We start from the raw sequence: 15,867 nt of genomic DNA on the forward strand, positions 1-15,867 counted from the left end.
GCAGTACCAGGTACAGCCTGTGTGTAAGAGTAAAATCTGAAAAAAAATCTAACTGATCCCCAATTAGAGACACTAATTCCACAGGAAACAAAATGTATCACAATATCCAAGCTGCAATACACATCGCAAGAACTGGGTAGCCATACATAGACATCTCATGAGTGGTGGTCATCTCAAGTCTCACATCTCTCGTGATGTCGAGTCAACAGCAAAGGTAAAGAATGACACATCTGTGTTACATCATTGATTCAACAGATATGAACATCTTCTTGTAGGCACCCAGTTTGACCCAACAGATCTGCTGACCTTGTTTGTCTCCAATATTATCTGCTTTATTGTGTTTGGAGAACGTTTTGACTATGAAGACGTCAAATTCATGACCATTCTTAACCTACTAAAAGAAATGTTCGTAATTATGTCTTCTAATTGGGGAATGGTAAGTTTCAAAATTTTTTTTAACTCTTGATAAACTCCTTGTTGAACCAGTTTCCTATTGAAAGGATTGCTAGATGATCAAATATCAACTCCTGTGTCTGTTATACGGAGCTTACTGACCCTCTTGTTTTACTACTTTTCAGCTTCTTAATGTCTTTCCCAAGATTATTAGTCTTCTTCCTGGACCCCACCAAAAGATATTTACAAATTTGGAGAAGCTAAAATATTTTGTTGCAGAATCCTTGGAAGATCACAAAGCGACTCTTGACCCAAATTGTCCACAGGATTTAATTGACTGCTTTCTAATAAAGATGGAAGAGGTAATGTATAAAACTTTTATATAAAGATTTTCATAAAAAATGAAATAGTCTACACTATGTGCATAATTACTAAGCAATTTGGATTTTTCCTAGCGTTGTAGCTTAACAAAAAACAATTAAACTATTGGCCAATACAATCTTAAGAGAATATCTGTGTGTGCAGAATTATTAAGGAACTAAATGAAAAACGCAAATTTTACCATCTGAATTATTCATTTTTATCTGTTAAAGTAAGAATAATTAAACAACTCAATGTACAATAATACATTTCTGACATTTGCAAAAGAAAACACCAGTGACCAATATTGTAATATAGCTGCTGCTCTTTTCAATAACAGTCATAAACTTTCCATCCATGGAGTTTGCCAATTTCTTAATCTGTTGATTTATTAACTTTTTGGGAGACACCAACCATAATAACCTCCCATACGTTGTTCTGAAAGGTGACTGTTTTGCTTCACCCTAAATCTCCCATTTAAGAAGGGCTCACAAGTTCTCAATAGGGTTTAGATCAGGTGAGGAAGGGACCTCTGCATTTAATATTATACTTGCCATCCACTGTCTTCTGCTGTTATCATTCCCGCTCCGGTCGGTCTCCAGCAGTTTGTGACCTGATTTATTGTTTGAGTTTTTGCTTGAGCGAGCCGGAGGTGATTTTTCAATATAAGTCTATGAGAGCCTTGTTCTGACTCTTATGTACTCACTTTGGGAGCTTGGATAAAATTAGACAGTGTCTAATCCAGGGTGTTCAATAAAACAATAGTTTTATTTTGACATCATGCAAATGCAAGGTTTTGACCTATTAAAGGTCTTTGTCAAGCACTTGATAAAGACCTTCAATAGGTCGAAACGTTATATTTGCATGATGACGAAATAAAGCTCTATTCTTTGTTTGAACATCCTGGATTGGATGCTGTCTAATTTTATTCTTGCTGATGATTTCCATGTGGGTTTCTAAGAGCATTTGGACATGCATCGTGACATTGAGTGCTGTCAGCTCATTGCTCATTGAGAGCTTGTGACCATTACTTCTGACTTACGGTCAGTCAGAAGTTGCGGTCACAAGTAGGCAACGTGGGATTGGAGGGGCGCTGGGAACAGCTGAAGACGGCGGCTGATGAGTATAATACCAGGGTCAGGGAACTTACATTAGTAGTGCCACTCCATTGCTGAAATAAAATAAAAAGTTGCAGGGGTGCTTTCAGGCCTTTAGTCGCAGCCGAGCAGTGGAGAGTTTGATGCGATGAAGCTATGAAAATCAAGGTTTTCTTGAAAGTCACAGACTTTTTCCTGTACTACAGCTTGAACAAAGTGTCTTCTATAAACTGGTAGTAGGTTTGGTAGTAGATTATGACTCCATCTTCAAGTCAAAAAGATCCAACTTGCTCCTCTTTAATAATACTACAAGATTCCTACCTACCAGCAGAGGTTGGCACCCTAAATACGTTATTTGGCACACCCGCTCCAAGGCAGCTCACCCTCACTTGTCCTATAGGCCCAATGCTAATTAAGCTATAGGGAACCTAGACTAGACAATAAGCAATAGGCTACAGGTTGGGAAGGAATGCAAGACACCACATGATATATCAAAGCGAATGTTACTTATCATCAAGATGCTTGTTAATACACATTGCTTCTATACCTCTGCCTCAGGCAGATATATTATGTGGTGTCCTGCATTACTTCCCCACCTGTAGCCTAGTTGCTTAGGGTGCCAACCTTCGCTGGTAAGTAAGGATGTTGTAGCGGATAAGTAGGTCGTCCTATGCCTTGTGTGGTAGTACCTGAAACCTTGCCCATAGAACTAATCTAGTCCACTTGTCCTTCCTGTGACTGTGAAATTTATCCTCATATTTTGGAGTGTTTTAAGAAGAGACAAAGGGAGTGGTGTTCTATCGGAGTCTTTTCACTGTCTAAGGATACAGTTTATCTATGTGTATGTTTATTTCAATTGTTGTGTACTGAGGGTTTCCTTAGTTTATTTAGATTTTTTATTAAACATTTGTTTTAAGGGCTATATGTTCACAATTGTTTGTCCCTTATAGCTATGTATACCTCTACTAGATGGTGGCCCGATTCTAACGCATCCGGTATTCTAGAATATGGTCAACGGGAGACCGACGTTCAAATTATGGTTCAGGACGATCCACCACGATCGGCGATCTCACAGTGGGGGCCTGGTCGCTGCTGCGTGTCACACTGAGGCTAAGTACCCACGTTGCAGAAATTTCCGCAGCATTTCCGCAACTCCCGCCGGGGGAAAAACGCATGTGAATTTGCATGTGTTTTCCCGCAGAAAACATGCGTTTTTCATGCGATTTTCACATGCAGAATTCAAGCGCATACCAAGCGATTTGAAGCGAAAATTGAGTGCTGCGCCAGTCATCTCCCGGCTGCGTCGCCGCTGACCTCCGTGCGGCAGGAGATGACCTGAGGCAACCGTTGGGAGATCAGCGGCTAGCGCCGCAGATCTCCCGACAGTAGCGGTGGCATGCGTCGTTTGAGTTACGCGTCAATTCGCGGCCGGACCGCGCCTGTCCCTGATTGGTTGCGCCCGGCCGGGCGCAACCAATCAGCAACGCGGGATTTCCGTTACAGACAGACAGAAAGAATTAGACGATTATATAGTAGATTCATTACTGTTTACAATTTGTAATAAAACCTTTGAGCGTGCTATGATCTTACCAATTTCAGGAGACTAGTAACAATGTTTGACTTTAGAGAGGAAAAGGTCTTAAAATCAAGTGCCAAATATTGAAAGTGACATTCTTAAAAGTCAATATGATCCCTTTAACGAGCCTTGCCACATGAATTGGTATAAAAGCCCAACCAGAATCTCAATTTACAGGCATGTGTTTCAGGGTATTGCCCCTCGTCAGTGCAAAGTATGAGATCTTATTTGGCTGTATAAGGCTAGTTTCACACTAGTGTTACAGGGCGCAGCGCACGGACGCCACTAAGCTCCGCCCCCGGCCGCACCCCCTCCGGTCATCTCCTCCTCTGATCGCATGACGCTGCATGCGATCAGCGTACCCTATATTTAGCGTTGGGTATACTGGTCGAGTAAATGGTATAAATTGGTGCACTGCTAATACCTCAATAAATACAGGGCGGAGGTGCAAACCAGTGGTCTATGACATGAGCACAAAACAAAAAAGAAAAAGCAGGCCACTGATAGGAATGCGCACTACCAATATATCATAAAAAGAGATGACTTCATTGATAACAAATGATTAAAAACATTAAAAAAACACAGTGAAAACCGCATAGGTCCTGTGCACACCATAAGCATTATAAAGATGGTAAAAATAACAGCTCCATAGAAAAAAGCCAAGTGAACATCAAATACAATCATATAAATGGCAATTCATGTAACTATGCAGAAGATTCCAAACAGACATAAATGGTCACTAAATAAAGAGCTGCATAATAAATCCCCCATGGAAAAAGCGGACCACTATACCACATAAAACAATTAAGGCATGAATCAGCCTGGAAAAAAGGAATGCACACCATAGCATACTGAAATAAATATGACAAAGCAGCTGATATAACTACCAAATATATCAATCTGTGAGAGTGCAAACGCACATGCAAATGGCCGACAGAAAATGCCAAGATGAAAGCATCCACACAAGAAAAGGCACAAGGCCTAGCATGAGGGTGGCGGTCCCTTAGAATTTCAGAAAGAGTCCGTTTATAACATGCCATAAATGGAACCATGGGAGATCAATTGGTGAGCGCAGAGGCGGAGACCCAACACGTGTCGCCATTACAAGGACGACTTCGTCAGGGGAAGCGAGTATTGTTATCCACACAGCCATTAAATACCTCAAATGTAAGTGGTAAACATCTACATGTGTGCAGGAATCCACCGGACCGGAAGCAGAAGTGATGGCTAATACAAAGTGCTGGCAGACGTCTCTGCCAGTACAAGCCCAGTGCGCATGCGCCGGTACAACCAGCGTGATGCACGGGACCAAATGCAAGAAAAAAGGCCTATAGCGCATGCGGGAGCAAAAATATGTATACAGCCATAAGAGCCCAATGTGAATGCACTCTAACAGGTGCGAATAGATTGAATAAAGCCTCAACAATGGGAATGTGGACAGACCAAGTGTGACACCAGAGATAATGCCCCATGGAATGATGAAAAGATTAAATAAGTTGTTTATATAGATAGAAGATTGAACACATTATACACAAATAAACAAAAAGGATTATTTTGTGTTTTTTCATTCTTGTATGTAACATGAATATATGCAAGTCATAACAGACACATTGTGCATGTATTGATAAATGCATAAAAAAAAATTTTCAAGGGAAAAATATGTAAAAATAAAAATGAAAATAAACATGAGAAAATGAATATAAAAATAAAGAGATTAACCCACCGTGCCAATGAATGACACGGTAAAGTATGTGTGGGCAGAAATGCACATGGACACACACATGCACAAAAAGCGCGTGCGTATGCAGGTACACACGCATGTGCAACAATGAGCCCACCTGAAATGAGGCCGAAATGTGAAATATGTGTGCAAAAATTCGCTTATATAAACAAAGAGCAAAAATATAAAGTGTTGAAACTGCTCTGTTAAGAGATGCCTGGTCATACAAACGTCGGATGACCTAGATGAAAAATTTGAGAAGGGGTGCAAAGAATCCCCCCCACACAGAGACATTGTGTGATGTAAGGTTCTCAGGTTGAAATATCATGCATCAAGAGAAGCACAGGCCCAAAACAAAATGTCCAAAGTATCTGAAAGAAACTATAGATCCAATCTTCTATACGTTAGATAAAAACAAGGAGTCAAAGGAATTTTTTCTTCCAACCTTGAAAAAAGTCACATATTCCTATTGAGTAAGGACACATGAATCCAACAGGAACCTCCAAATAAGGGATAAAAGGATCTATCCCCAATCCATTATGGAAGCCAATCCACGACTAGTGTTGAGCATTCCGATACCGCAAATATCGGGTAACAGCCTATATTCGCGGTTTCGGAATTCCGATACTGAGTTCCGATACTTTCAGCATATCGAATACCGGAATCGGAAGTTCCCATAATGCTATGAGCCAGTTTGATTTGATTCAGCCAATGACAATCCTCAGAAGTGTGGGCACATCCTGTTAGGCATGTAGGCATGTTAGATAATGGCATGGCTGTGATTGGCTGCTGAAATGATGTCATGATGCACTATAAAAGCCGCCACCGCCATTTAGGGTTCACTCTGCTGTGAATTCAGTTAGGGACAGGCTGCTGTTCAAGACTCTGAGGGACAGTTAGAGATAACGATTTTCAAAATAATATTGTGCTTTACCCAGGCTACATAGTCAACCACTGTAGCTTTCTTTTGCCTTGCAGCAGTATTCACAGCTGTCTGCAAAGTCTGTGTGAGTGCAGCTCACGCTGTGCAGTGTGTCCTGCAGCCACGTCTGGTTGTAGGCTGCTCAGCGTGTGTCACTGCCTCATACATATTTTTCTTTTATTGCTGCTCATTTTTTATTCTCCTATTATCCTATTAGTGTGCATCCATCCGTATCCATATAGATTGGTTGCAAACACTATAGGAGTAGACAGCGGAGCCTTTCTGCAGCCTTTCAGTGCTAGTGCCCAATTATCTGCACTGTTCACTGCTGTCTGAGAGGTCTCTGTGTGTGAGTGCAGATCACGCTGTAGTGTGTCCTGCAGCCACGTCTGGTTGTAGGCCACTCAGCGTGCGTCACTGCCTCATACATATTTTTCTTTTATTGCAGCTCAATTTTCCTGATTTTTTTTGTCCTATTAGTATGCATCCATCCGTATCCATCAACATTGGTTGGTTGCAAATACTATTTAGGAGTAGATAGAGGAGCCTTTTTTCTGGATTGTGCCCTGCAGCCGCAGCCAGATTAGTATTACCCTATTTTTTGGAGCCTCATCTTTTGCTTTGTAGGTTACCTTCCTGCATTGTAATAGCTCCAAAAAGTTTGTGATGCTATCACTTTCAAATCTTTGGTCACATCCTTTTTATTTTTTTTTTTTAAAAAAAAACAAAATAACACTCCATTTGACAGTTGTGTAGGCCACATTAGCTCATATTAAAGTGTAGTCCACACACTTTATAAAATTAGTGTTTCTTATACCTGTTAGCAGCTGTTCAGGAATAAGCACACTAAGCCTCCCCTTTGTACTTTTCTGCCTATCTTTATCAGTCTACCAAGATGAAGAAGGCAGGGAGTAAGGCACGTGGTCGTGGGCGTGGAGTTGCAGCAGGGAGAGGACGTGGGGATTCAGCAGGGAGAGGACGTGGGGATTCTGTGCCTGCTGCGGGCAGCAGTGAGTCAGCATCCCCCAGTTTTACCAGGCAACAGTCCTTTATGCGCAGCTTTGTAGGACCTCGCCGTACCCCACTGCTGCGTGACGAACAAATTGAAGCCATTGTCAGATGGATGGCAGCTAACGCATCGACTTCAATGACTTCCACATCCTCTCAGGGCCAGAGCACTGAAGAGCAACAATCTGTCTCTTCACCACCTGCCAAATTGCCTAGGCAGTCAGAGAGCCCTAGACAGGAGCCATCACAGTCTCTACTTATGTTCTCTGAATCTGTTGGCTTGGAAAGAGGGGGCCAGCCAAGCAGCATTCAAGAATGTGAAGTAGAGGGAGTATGCAGTGATGCGCAACTGCTTTGTCACTCTGAATCTGAAGAGGCGGGTGGGCCAGTGCCTATGGTCAGCACACCTCAGTACGCATCAGATGATGAGACTCAGGTGCCACTTTCTGGTGCGTAGGGTGCTGCCGAGGCTAGCCAGCAGAAGCAGGTGTTTGAAGAGGGGAGTGTAGATGATTTGGTCCTTGACCCATCATGGCGCGAGGAACAGAAAGGTGGTGGGAGCAGCTCTGAGGAAGAGATTCTCCGAATGGCCAAAAGAGGAGGGAGAGGGAAGGGGCAGACTTGATTGCCTGTAGCCTCCACTTCGGCACCCGTTAAGAGCATTCCTCTTCCAAAAGCAAAAACGGGCGCTCCCAAGACTTGCAGTGCGTGGTCCTTTTTTGACACAGTTGCAGATGACATTTGCTTTGTCAAATGCAAGCTGTGTCATCAGAAAGTCAAAAGAGGGAAAAGTGTCAGCAACCTCAATACCACAAATATGTGGAAACATGTGCGGACCAAGCATGTGGTTGAGTTATAAAGACACACTGAAGACGTAGGCCAACCTACAGCACCACCTACCACCTCTTCAGCTCGTGATGTAGCCTCTTCCTCCAGCTCACACACAGCTGGTTCAGCTTCCTCACAGGATCGCCATGGAAGAACCTCTGGCACTGTTGTCCAGAGACCCAGTGACATTCCACCCACAGCACCACGTTCCCACGTTTACGCTACAGCCATCGATAGCACAGGCATGGGAGAAAAGGCGGCCATAATCGGCAAACAATCCCCGAGCACAGGCTCTGAATGCTGGCATTGCAAAATTACTGGCCTTTGAAATGCTCTCATTCAGGCTGGTGGAGACTGACACCTTCCAGAACTTCATGGCATTCGCAGTCCCACAATACACTGTGCCCAGCCGCTTTTATTTCAGCCGGCAAGCCGTCCCTGCCCTGCAAAAGTATGTGGAGGCAAAAATTAAACATGCGCTACTAAACGCCGTCAGTAGCAAGGTCCACCTGACCACCGATGCATGGACCAGTACCCATGGACAGGGACGATACATTTCCCTCACTGCCCTGTTGTGATTTCATTTTTCCCTTCACCGTTGATGTCTCATGAACTCCCTCCTCTGGTGAAGGAAGGTAGTGAGGCTGATTACCAAACACCTGGGCAGCTAGATGACACTGTGGTGGAGAGAATGCACCAGATCTGGGACCAAGTAGTGGATAAGTTGTCTCTCTCCCAGGAAAAGGCCCAGCGGTTTTCCAACCGGCGTAGGACCATTGGTCCCCAGTTTAAGGTGGGTGATATGGTTTGGTTGTCATCAAAAAATATCGCTATGAAGGTGGCTTCTCCTAAGTTTAAGCCTAGATTTATTGGACCTTACAAGATTTTGGAGATTATTAATCCGGTCTCTTTTCGGTTGGCTCTTCCTGTCACATTTAAAATTCTTAATGTGTTTCATAAGTCCTTGTTGAAGAGGTTTGTTGAACCAGTAGTTCCTGTGGTGGCACCTCCTGACCATGTATTGGTTGAAGGTAACATGGAATATGAGGTAGAGAAGATAATGGATTCCCGTCTGGCTAGACGGAGACTCCAGTATTTGGTTAAGTGGAAGGGTTATGGTCAGGAGGATAATTCCTGGGTCTCTGCCTCTGATATTCATGCCGAAAGATTGGTGCGTGCCTTTCATCGGGATCACCCGGATCGCCCTGGTGGCATGGATGAGGGTTCGGTGATCCCTCCTCAAGGGGGAGGTACTGTTGTGAGTTCATTTTTCCCTTCACCGTTGAGGTCTGATGAACTCCCTCCTCTGGTGAAGGAAGGTAGTGAGGCTGATTACCAAACTTTCCTGTTCCCTCTGGTCTTGACGATTCTATGTCATTAGCCATTCAGGTGGATCGGCGTTTACGTGAACGCAAAACTACACGAGAGATGTTGCCACCTGTTGAACAAATGCTTCAACCTATGCAATGTGATAGAGTTATGTCTAGGGTGCAACGTCAGGAGTTCAGAAGGCGTAATAAGCTGTGTTTTTTTTTGTAGAGATGCCTCGCATATTATTTCTGTCTGCCCTAAACGAGAGAAACGTTGTGCACACACGTTTTCTGTGGGTGGTGTTCAACCTAAGTTTCTTCTGGCAATTACTCTGATCTGCTCCCTGTCCACATTTTCCGCCAAGGCTTTTGTGGATTCGGGAGCAGCTCTGAACCTGATGGACTTGATTTTGCTAAACGTTGTGGATTTCCTATGACACCTCTGCGGACGCCTATCCCTTTGAGGGGTATTGATGCTACTCCTTTGGCGAAGAATAAACCTCAGTTTTGGACCCAGGTGGTAATGCGGGTCGCCCCAGACCATCAAGAAAATTGCAGATTTTTGGTGTTGCATAATTTGCATGATACCATTGTTCTGGGGTTTCCCTGGTTGCAAATCCATAATCCAGTTCTGGATTGGAAATCTTTGTCTGTGGTGAGTTGGGGTTGTCGGTGTGCCCTTAGTGATGCTCCTGTTTTCTCCACCTCTCCCCAGTCGCATGATGTTCCTTACTATTTGGCTGACTTTTATGATGTATTTAGTGAGAATGAGTCTGCGTCTTTGCCTCCTCATAGGAGTTATGCAATTGAGCTGAACCCGGGGTGTAAATTCCCCAAGGGTCGGCTTTTCAATTTATCTGTACCCGAGCATGAGGCTATGCGATCCTATATTAAGGAGTCGTTGGAGAAGGGTCATATTAGACCATCCTCTTCACCCTTAGGTGCTGGGTTTTTTTTGTGGCTAAAAAGGATGGTTCATTAAGGCCTTGTATTGACTATCGTGCCCTCAACAAAATTACTGTTAAATATCAGTATCCGTTACCCCTGAATTCTGATCTATTCTCCAGAGTTAAAGGTGCTTGCTGGTTTACCAAGCTTGACCTCAGGGGGGCGTATAATCTTATTCGCATTAAGCATGGGGATGAATGGAAGACGGCGTTTAATACTCCGGAGGGACATTTTGAGTACCTGGTGATGCCTTTTGGGCTCACTAATGCCCCTTCTGTCTTCCAGTGCTTCACGAATGATATATTCCGAGACTTTGTGGATAAATTTTTGATTATCTTTCTGGATGATATTTTGATCTTCTCCAAGAATTGGGACTCTCATGTGGAACATGTTCGGACTGTGTTCTGGATTTTGAGGGAGAATTCCCTGTATGTCAAGGGATCGAAATGCCTTTTTGGGGTACAGAGGATTTCATTTTTGGGATTTATTTTGTCTCCGTCAACTATTGAAATGGACCCGGCGAAGGTACAGGCCATTTATGATTGGGTTCAGCCCACTTCTTTGAAGGCCCTCCAGAAGTTTTTGGGTTTTGCTAATTTTTATCGGAAATTTATAGCTAATTTTTCTGGTATTGCCAAGCCATTGACTGATTTGACTAGGAAGGGTGCTGATGTGCTGAATTGATCTCCGGAGGCTGTTTCTTCCTTTCAGGAGCTGAAGCGAAGATTCACTTCTGCTCCGGTTTTACGGCAACCTGATGTCTCACTCCCGTTCCAGGTGGAGGTGGATGCTTCTGAGATTGGTGCAGGAGCGGTGTTGTCCCAAAAAGATCCTGTGACATCTAAAATGAATCCTTGTGCTTTCTTTTCCCGAAAGTTCTCCCCATCCGAACATAACTATGATGTGGGGAATCGGGAACTGTTGGCCATGAAATGGGCATTTGAGGAGTGGAGACATTGGTTGGAGGGAGCCAAACACCAAGTCGTGGTCCTTACTGACCACAAGAATTTGATTTGCCTGGAGTCGGCCAGGCGTTTGAATCCTAGACAGGCTAGGTGGGCCTTGTTTTTCACACGTTTTGATTTTGTGGTCTCTTTTCTTCCGGGCACTAAGAATGTCAAGGCAGACGCCCTCTCTAGGAGTTTCCTTGCTGATTCTCCTGTTGTGACTAAGCCTGCTACCATCTTAGGCGAGGGGGTAGTTCTTCCTGCCATCTTGCCCGATTTGAGACGTGCTCTGGAAGAGTTTCAGGAGGACCAACTTGAGCGTTGTCCCAGTGGAAAGTTGTATGTTCCTGCTTTGCTTTAAATAATAGAGCTAGTTCTTCCACAGATCATGAGAGTGGCGCTGTACGTGTTCTGCCAACTCCAAGGATTGTAGGAATCCAGTCTGTACACATTGACTCCTCCTCATACTCCAGTTCCTCAGAATCAGCGGTGCATGAGTCTGTTACGACCGATAAGAGCACAGCCGTGGCCAAACGTCAACAGGCCGTACTGAAATTAATTTCTTTGGGGAATCGAAGCCACACAGCGCAGGAGCTCTGGAATGCCATCAAGCAGGAGAGCGAAGTGTGATTTGTGCCAGCGAATCTCCAGCCAGGCTTGGTAGTGTGTGACAATGGCCGAAATCTGGTGGCAGCTCTGGGCCTAGGCAACCTCACTCACATCCCATGTCTGGCACATGTGCTCAACTTGGTCGTGCAGAGCTTACTGAGGGACTATCCGGACATTGATGCACTGCTGCACAACGTCCGCATAGAGTGCGCTCACTTGCAGCGCTCCAGCATGGCAAGATCGCGCATTGCAGCTCTGCAGCACCGATTACGCCTTCTGGAACATCGCATCATATGTGACCTACCCACCAGGTGGAATTCAACGTTACATATGTTGGAGCGGTTGTGTGAGCAGCAGGCAGCAGTCATGGAGTACCAGCTGCATCAGGCGCAAACAAGTCGCACTGTGCATCGGTCACACTTCAGCACCACTGAGTGGGCCTCTATGAAGGACATCTGCCTCGTTTTGCGTGCCTTCGATGATTCCACGTGGATGGCGAGTGCAGATGATGCACTAGTCAGCATGACTGTCCCCCTTATCTGCCTGCTTCAAAAAACACTGCAAGCACTAAGGGAGGAGGTTTTGGAAGAGGTGGAGGATGAGGAGTCACAAATGCCATCTGCTTCAGGACAGTCTGCGCTACGTGGTTCCTCACAAAGGCCTAGGCAGGGGACACTTTGTGAGGAGGATGAGGAGGAGTCAATGGAGGAGGAAGACATCTCTCCAGAGGAGGGAGGTACACAATGCTCTAGTCAGTATGTACAGTGAGGGTGGGGTGATGCAGAGCAGGCAGAGATGATGCCTCAAGCAGGCGACAGCGTTTCTTGGGAAGTTGGGAGTCTGCAGCACATGTTGATTTCATGCTGCAGTGCCTGAGAAACGACCACCACATTGCCCACATTCTCAACACGGCTGATTCAAAAAATGGTAGTGGGAATGTGGATAGAGCAGGAGACATTGCCGGACACACATCAGGGGATCAGCTGTCGTTACTGAACCCCAGTAACACAGGAACAAGTGTTGCTAGTGCAGATGGCACTTCTGAGCAACAACTGGCGGTGTTGGATGCCAGGGAAAATACTAGAGACAGAGTGGAGCCAGAGGCCTAATTGGGGCACGTTTAAAATAAGTAGTAGTCTACAACAGATATAAAACTTGATGGAATTAGGCCTCAGCCTACACCCTGATTGACCCTGGGCTCCAACATCGCCAGTTGCTGCTCAGAAGTGTCTTTGACACAGGTACTCCCTCCTGCCCAGCCTGGTTCCAGCACGCCTGCTGTTTCCGGGTAGTGTCAACGTCACTTTGCCACCAATACGTTCTCCTGTCTTGTTGCCGTCTGGTTAGCCGAGTCTATGGTGCCTGCAGTTTATGGGCTTCCTATGTGGGCTGCGGGTTTGGGTAATAAAGGCTGGTTCCGTAGTGCCAATAGGATAAGCATCCCCTGTAGGACTGTGGGTTTCGGTAACTGCGACTGGCTCGCGGCCTTGCAACTTTGTTTTTCATGGGTACCTTCTGCTACCCATCTGGGTTCCAGCACCGTCAGCTGGTTCCAGGCAGAGCCTTTGGCCTAGGTGCCTCCTTCTCGGTATCCGAGTTCCAGCACCGTCTGCTGGTCCTTGGTAGTGCTTTCTAGCACAGGTACGTCCTGCTTAGTAACCGTGTTCCAGCACCGTCAGCTGGTCCACGGTTGTGCCATTGGCTCTAGTTCCTTCTGCTGCCCCTCCGGGTTCCAGCACCGTCAGCTGGTCCTCGCTAGTTCCATTTGCTCTTGCAGCTTCTGCTACCCATCCAGGTTCCAGCACCCTCAGCTGGTTCTCGGCAGTGCCTTTGGCTTAGGTGCCTCCTTCTCGGTATCTGAGTTCCAGCACCGTCTGCTGGTCCTTTGTAGTGCTTTCTAGCACAGGTACCTCCTGCTTAGTAACCGTGTTCCAGCACCATCAGCTGGTCCACAGTTGTACCATTGGCTCTTGTTCCTTCTGCTGCCCCTCCGGGTTCCTGCACCGTCAGCTGGTCCTCGGTAGTTCCATAGGCTCTTGTAGCTTCTGCTACCCATCCGGGTTCCAGCACTGTCAACTGATTCTCTGCAGTGTCTTTGGCATGGGTACTCCCTCCTGCCCAGCCTGGTTCCAGCACGCCTACTGTTTCCGGGTAGTGTCAACGTCACTTTGCCACCAATACGTTGTCCTGTCGTGTTGCGGTCGGGTTAGCCGAGTCTATGGTGCCTGCAGTTTCGGTGCTTCCTATGTGGGCTGCGTGTTCTGGTAATAAAGTCTGGTTCCGTAGTGCCAATAGGACAAGCACCCCCTGTAGGACTGTGGGTTTCGGTAACTGCGGCCGGCTCGCGGCCTTGCAACTTTGTTTTTCATGGGTACCTTCTGCTACCCATCCGGCTTCCAGCACTGTCAGCTGGTTCCAGGCAGAGGCTTTGGCCTAGGTGCCTCCTTCTCAGTATCCAAGTTCCAGCACTGTCTGGTGGTCCTTGGTAGTGCTTTCTAGCACAGGTATCTCCTGCTTAGTAACCGGGTTCCAGTACCATCAGCTGGTCCTCGTTAGTGCCATTGGCTCTTGTTCCTTCTGCTGCCCCTCCGGGTTCCAGCACTGTCAGCTGGCCCTCGGTAGTTCCATTGGCTCTTGTAGCTTCTGCTACCCATCTGGGTTCCAGCACCGTCAGCTGGTTCTCGGCAGTGTCTTTGGCACGAGTACTCCCTCCTGCCCAGCCTGGTTCTAGCACGCCTGCTGTTTCTGGGTAGTGTCAACGTCACTTTGCCACCAATACGTTCTCCTGTCGTGTTGCGGTCAGGTTAGCCGAGTCTATGGTGCCTGCAGTTTATGGGCTTCCTATGTGGGCTGAGGGTTCTGGCAATAAAGGCTGGTTCCGTAGTGCCAATAGGACAAGCACCCCTGTAGGACTGTGGGTTTCGATAACTGCGGCCGGCTCGCGGAATTGCAACTTTGCTTTTCATGGGTACCTTCTGCTACCCATCCGGGTTCCAGCAACGTCAGCTGGTTCCAGGCAGAGTCTTTGGCCTAGGTGCCTCCTTCTCGGTATCCGAGTTCCAGCACTGTCTGCTGGTCCTTTTTTAGTGCTTTCTAGCACAGGTACCTCTTGCTTAGTAACCGTGTTCCAGCACCGTCAGCTGGTCCACGGTTGTGCCATTGGCTCTTGTTCCTTCTGCTGCCCCTCTGGGTTCCAGCACCGTCAGCTGGTCCTCACTAGTTCCATTTGCTCTTGCAGCTTCTGCTACCCATCCGGGTTCCAGCACCGTCAGCTGGTTCCAGGCAGAGCCTTTGGCCTAGGTGCCTCCTTCTCGGTATCCGAGTTCCAGCACCGTCTGCTGGTCCTTGGTAGTGCTTTCTAGCACAGGTACCTCCTGCTTAGTAACCGTGTTCCAGCACCGTCAGCAAGTCCACGGTTGTGCCATTGGCTCTTGTTCCTTCTGCTGCCCCTCCGGGTTCCAGCACCGTCAGCTGGTCCTCGCTAGTTCCATTGGCTCTTGTAGCTTCTGCTACCCATCCGGGTTCCAGCACCGTCAGCTGGTTCCAGGCAGAGCCTTTGGCCTAGGTGCCTCCTTCTCTGTATCCGAGTTCCAGCACCATCTGCTGGTCCTTGGTAGTGCTTTCTAGCACAGGTACCTCCTGCCTAGTAACCGTGTTCCAGCAACGTCAGCTGGTCCACAGTTGTGCCATTGGCTCTTGTTCCTTCTGCTGCCCCTCCGGGTTCCAGCACCGTCAGCTGGTCCTCGCTAGTTCCATTTGCTCTTGTTCCTTCTGCTACCCATCCGGGTTCCAGTACCGTCAGCTGGTTCTCGGCAGTTCCTCAGCCTTCTTGTACCTTCTGCTACTTTTCCAAGTTCAAGCTTTTTGAAATGGTTTTTGGTAATCACTCTGGATCTCCCTGACGACGACCCTGAAGACCACCCCAAAGAAGACGACGACCCCAAAGACGACGACCCTGAAAACGACGACCCTGAAGACCACCACAAAGAAGACAAAAAAGATGACCCTGAAGAAGATGACCAAGAGGACAAAGAACATGAAGACAACCACCAAGATACAGAAGACCAAGAAGCAGAAGAAAAAAAGCAGAAGAACAAAAGCAGAAGAACATTAAGCATAAGACTAAAAATCAGAGCAAAAGATATTATC

The 15,867-nt window shown here is 46.5% G+C and overlaps 1 protein-coding gene across 3 annotated transcripts in view; it reads left to right on the forward strand.

The window, feature by feature from the left end:
- Nucleotides 1–15,867, forward strand: part of LOC141052031 (cytochrome P450 2C8-like) — an 89,509-nt gene that overhangs the window by 11,888 nt on the left and 61,754 nt on the right. For all 3 annotated transcript variants that reach the window (XR_012220730.1, XM_073549208.1, XM_073549207.1), the window contains exons 5-6: nt 276–436; nt 579–755. Coding sequence is in view for 2 of the 3 variants with exons in the window: in XM_073549208.1 (XP_073405309.1) it covers nt 276–436; nt 579–755 (338 nt within the window). In the remaining variant the exon portion in view is untranslated. The remainder of the gene's footprint in view (nt 1–275; nt 437–578; nt 756–15,867) is intronic.

This window comes from Dendrobates tinctorius, unplaced genomic scaffold (assembly GCF_039654945.1).
Source record: "Dendrobates tinctorius isolate UK_male_01 unplaced genomic scaffold, ASM3965494v1 ptg000158l, whole genome shotgun sequence".
Lineage (NCBI taxonomy): Eukaryota > Metazoa > Chordata > Amphibia > Anura > Dendrobatidae > Dendrobates > Dendrobates tinctorius.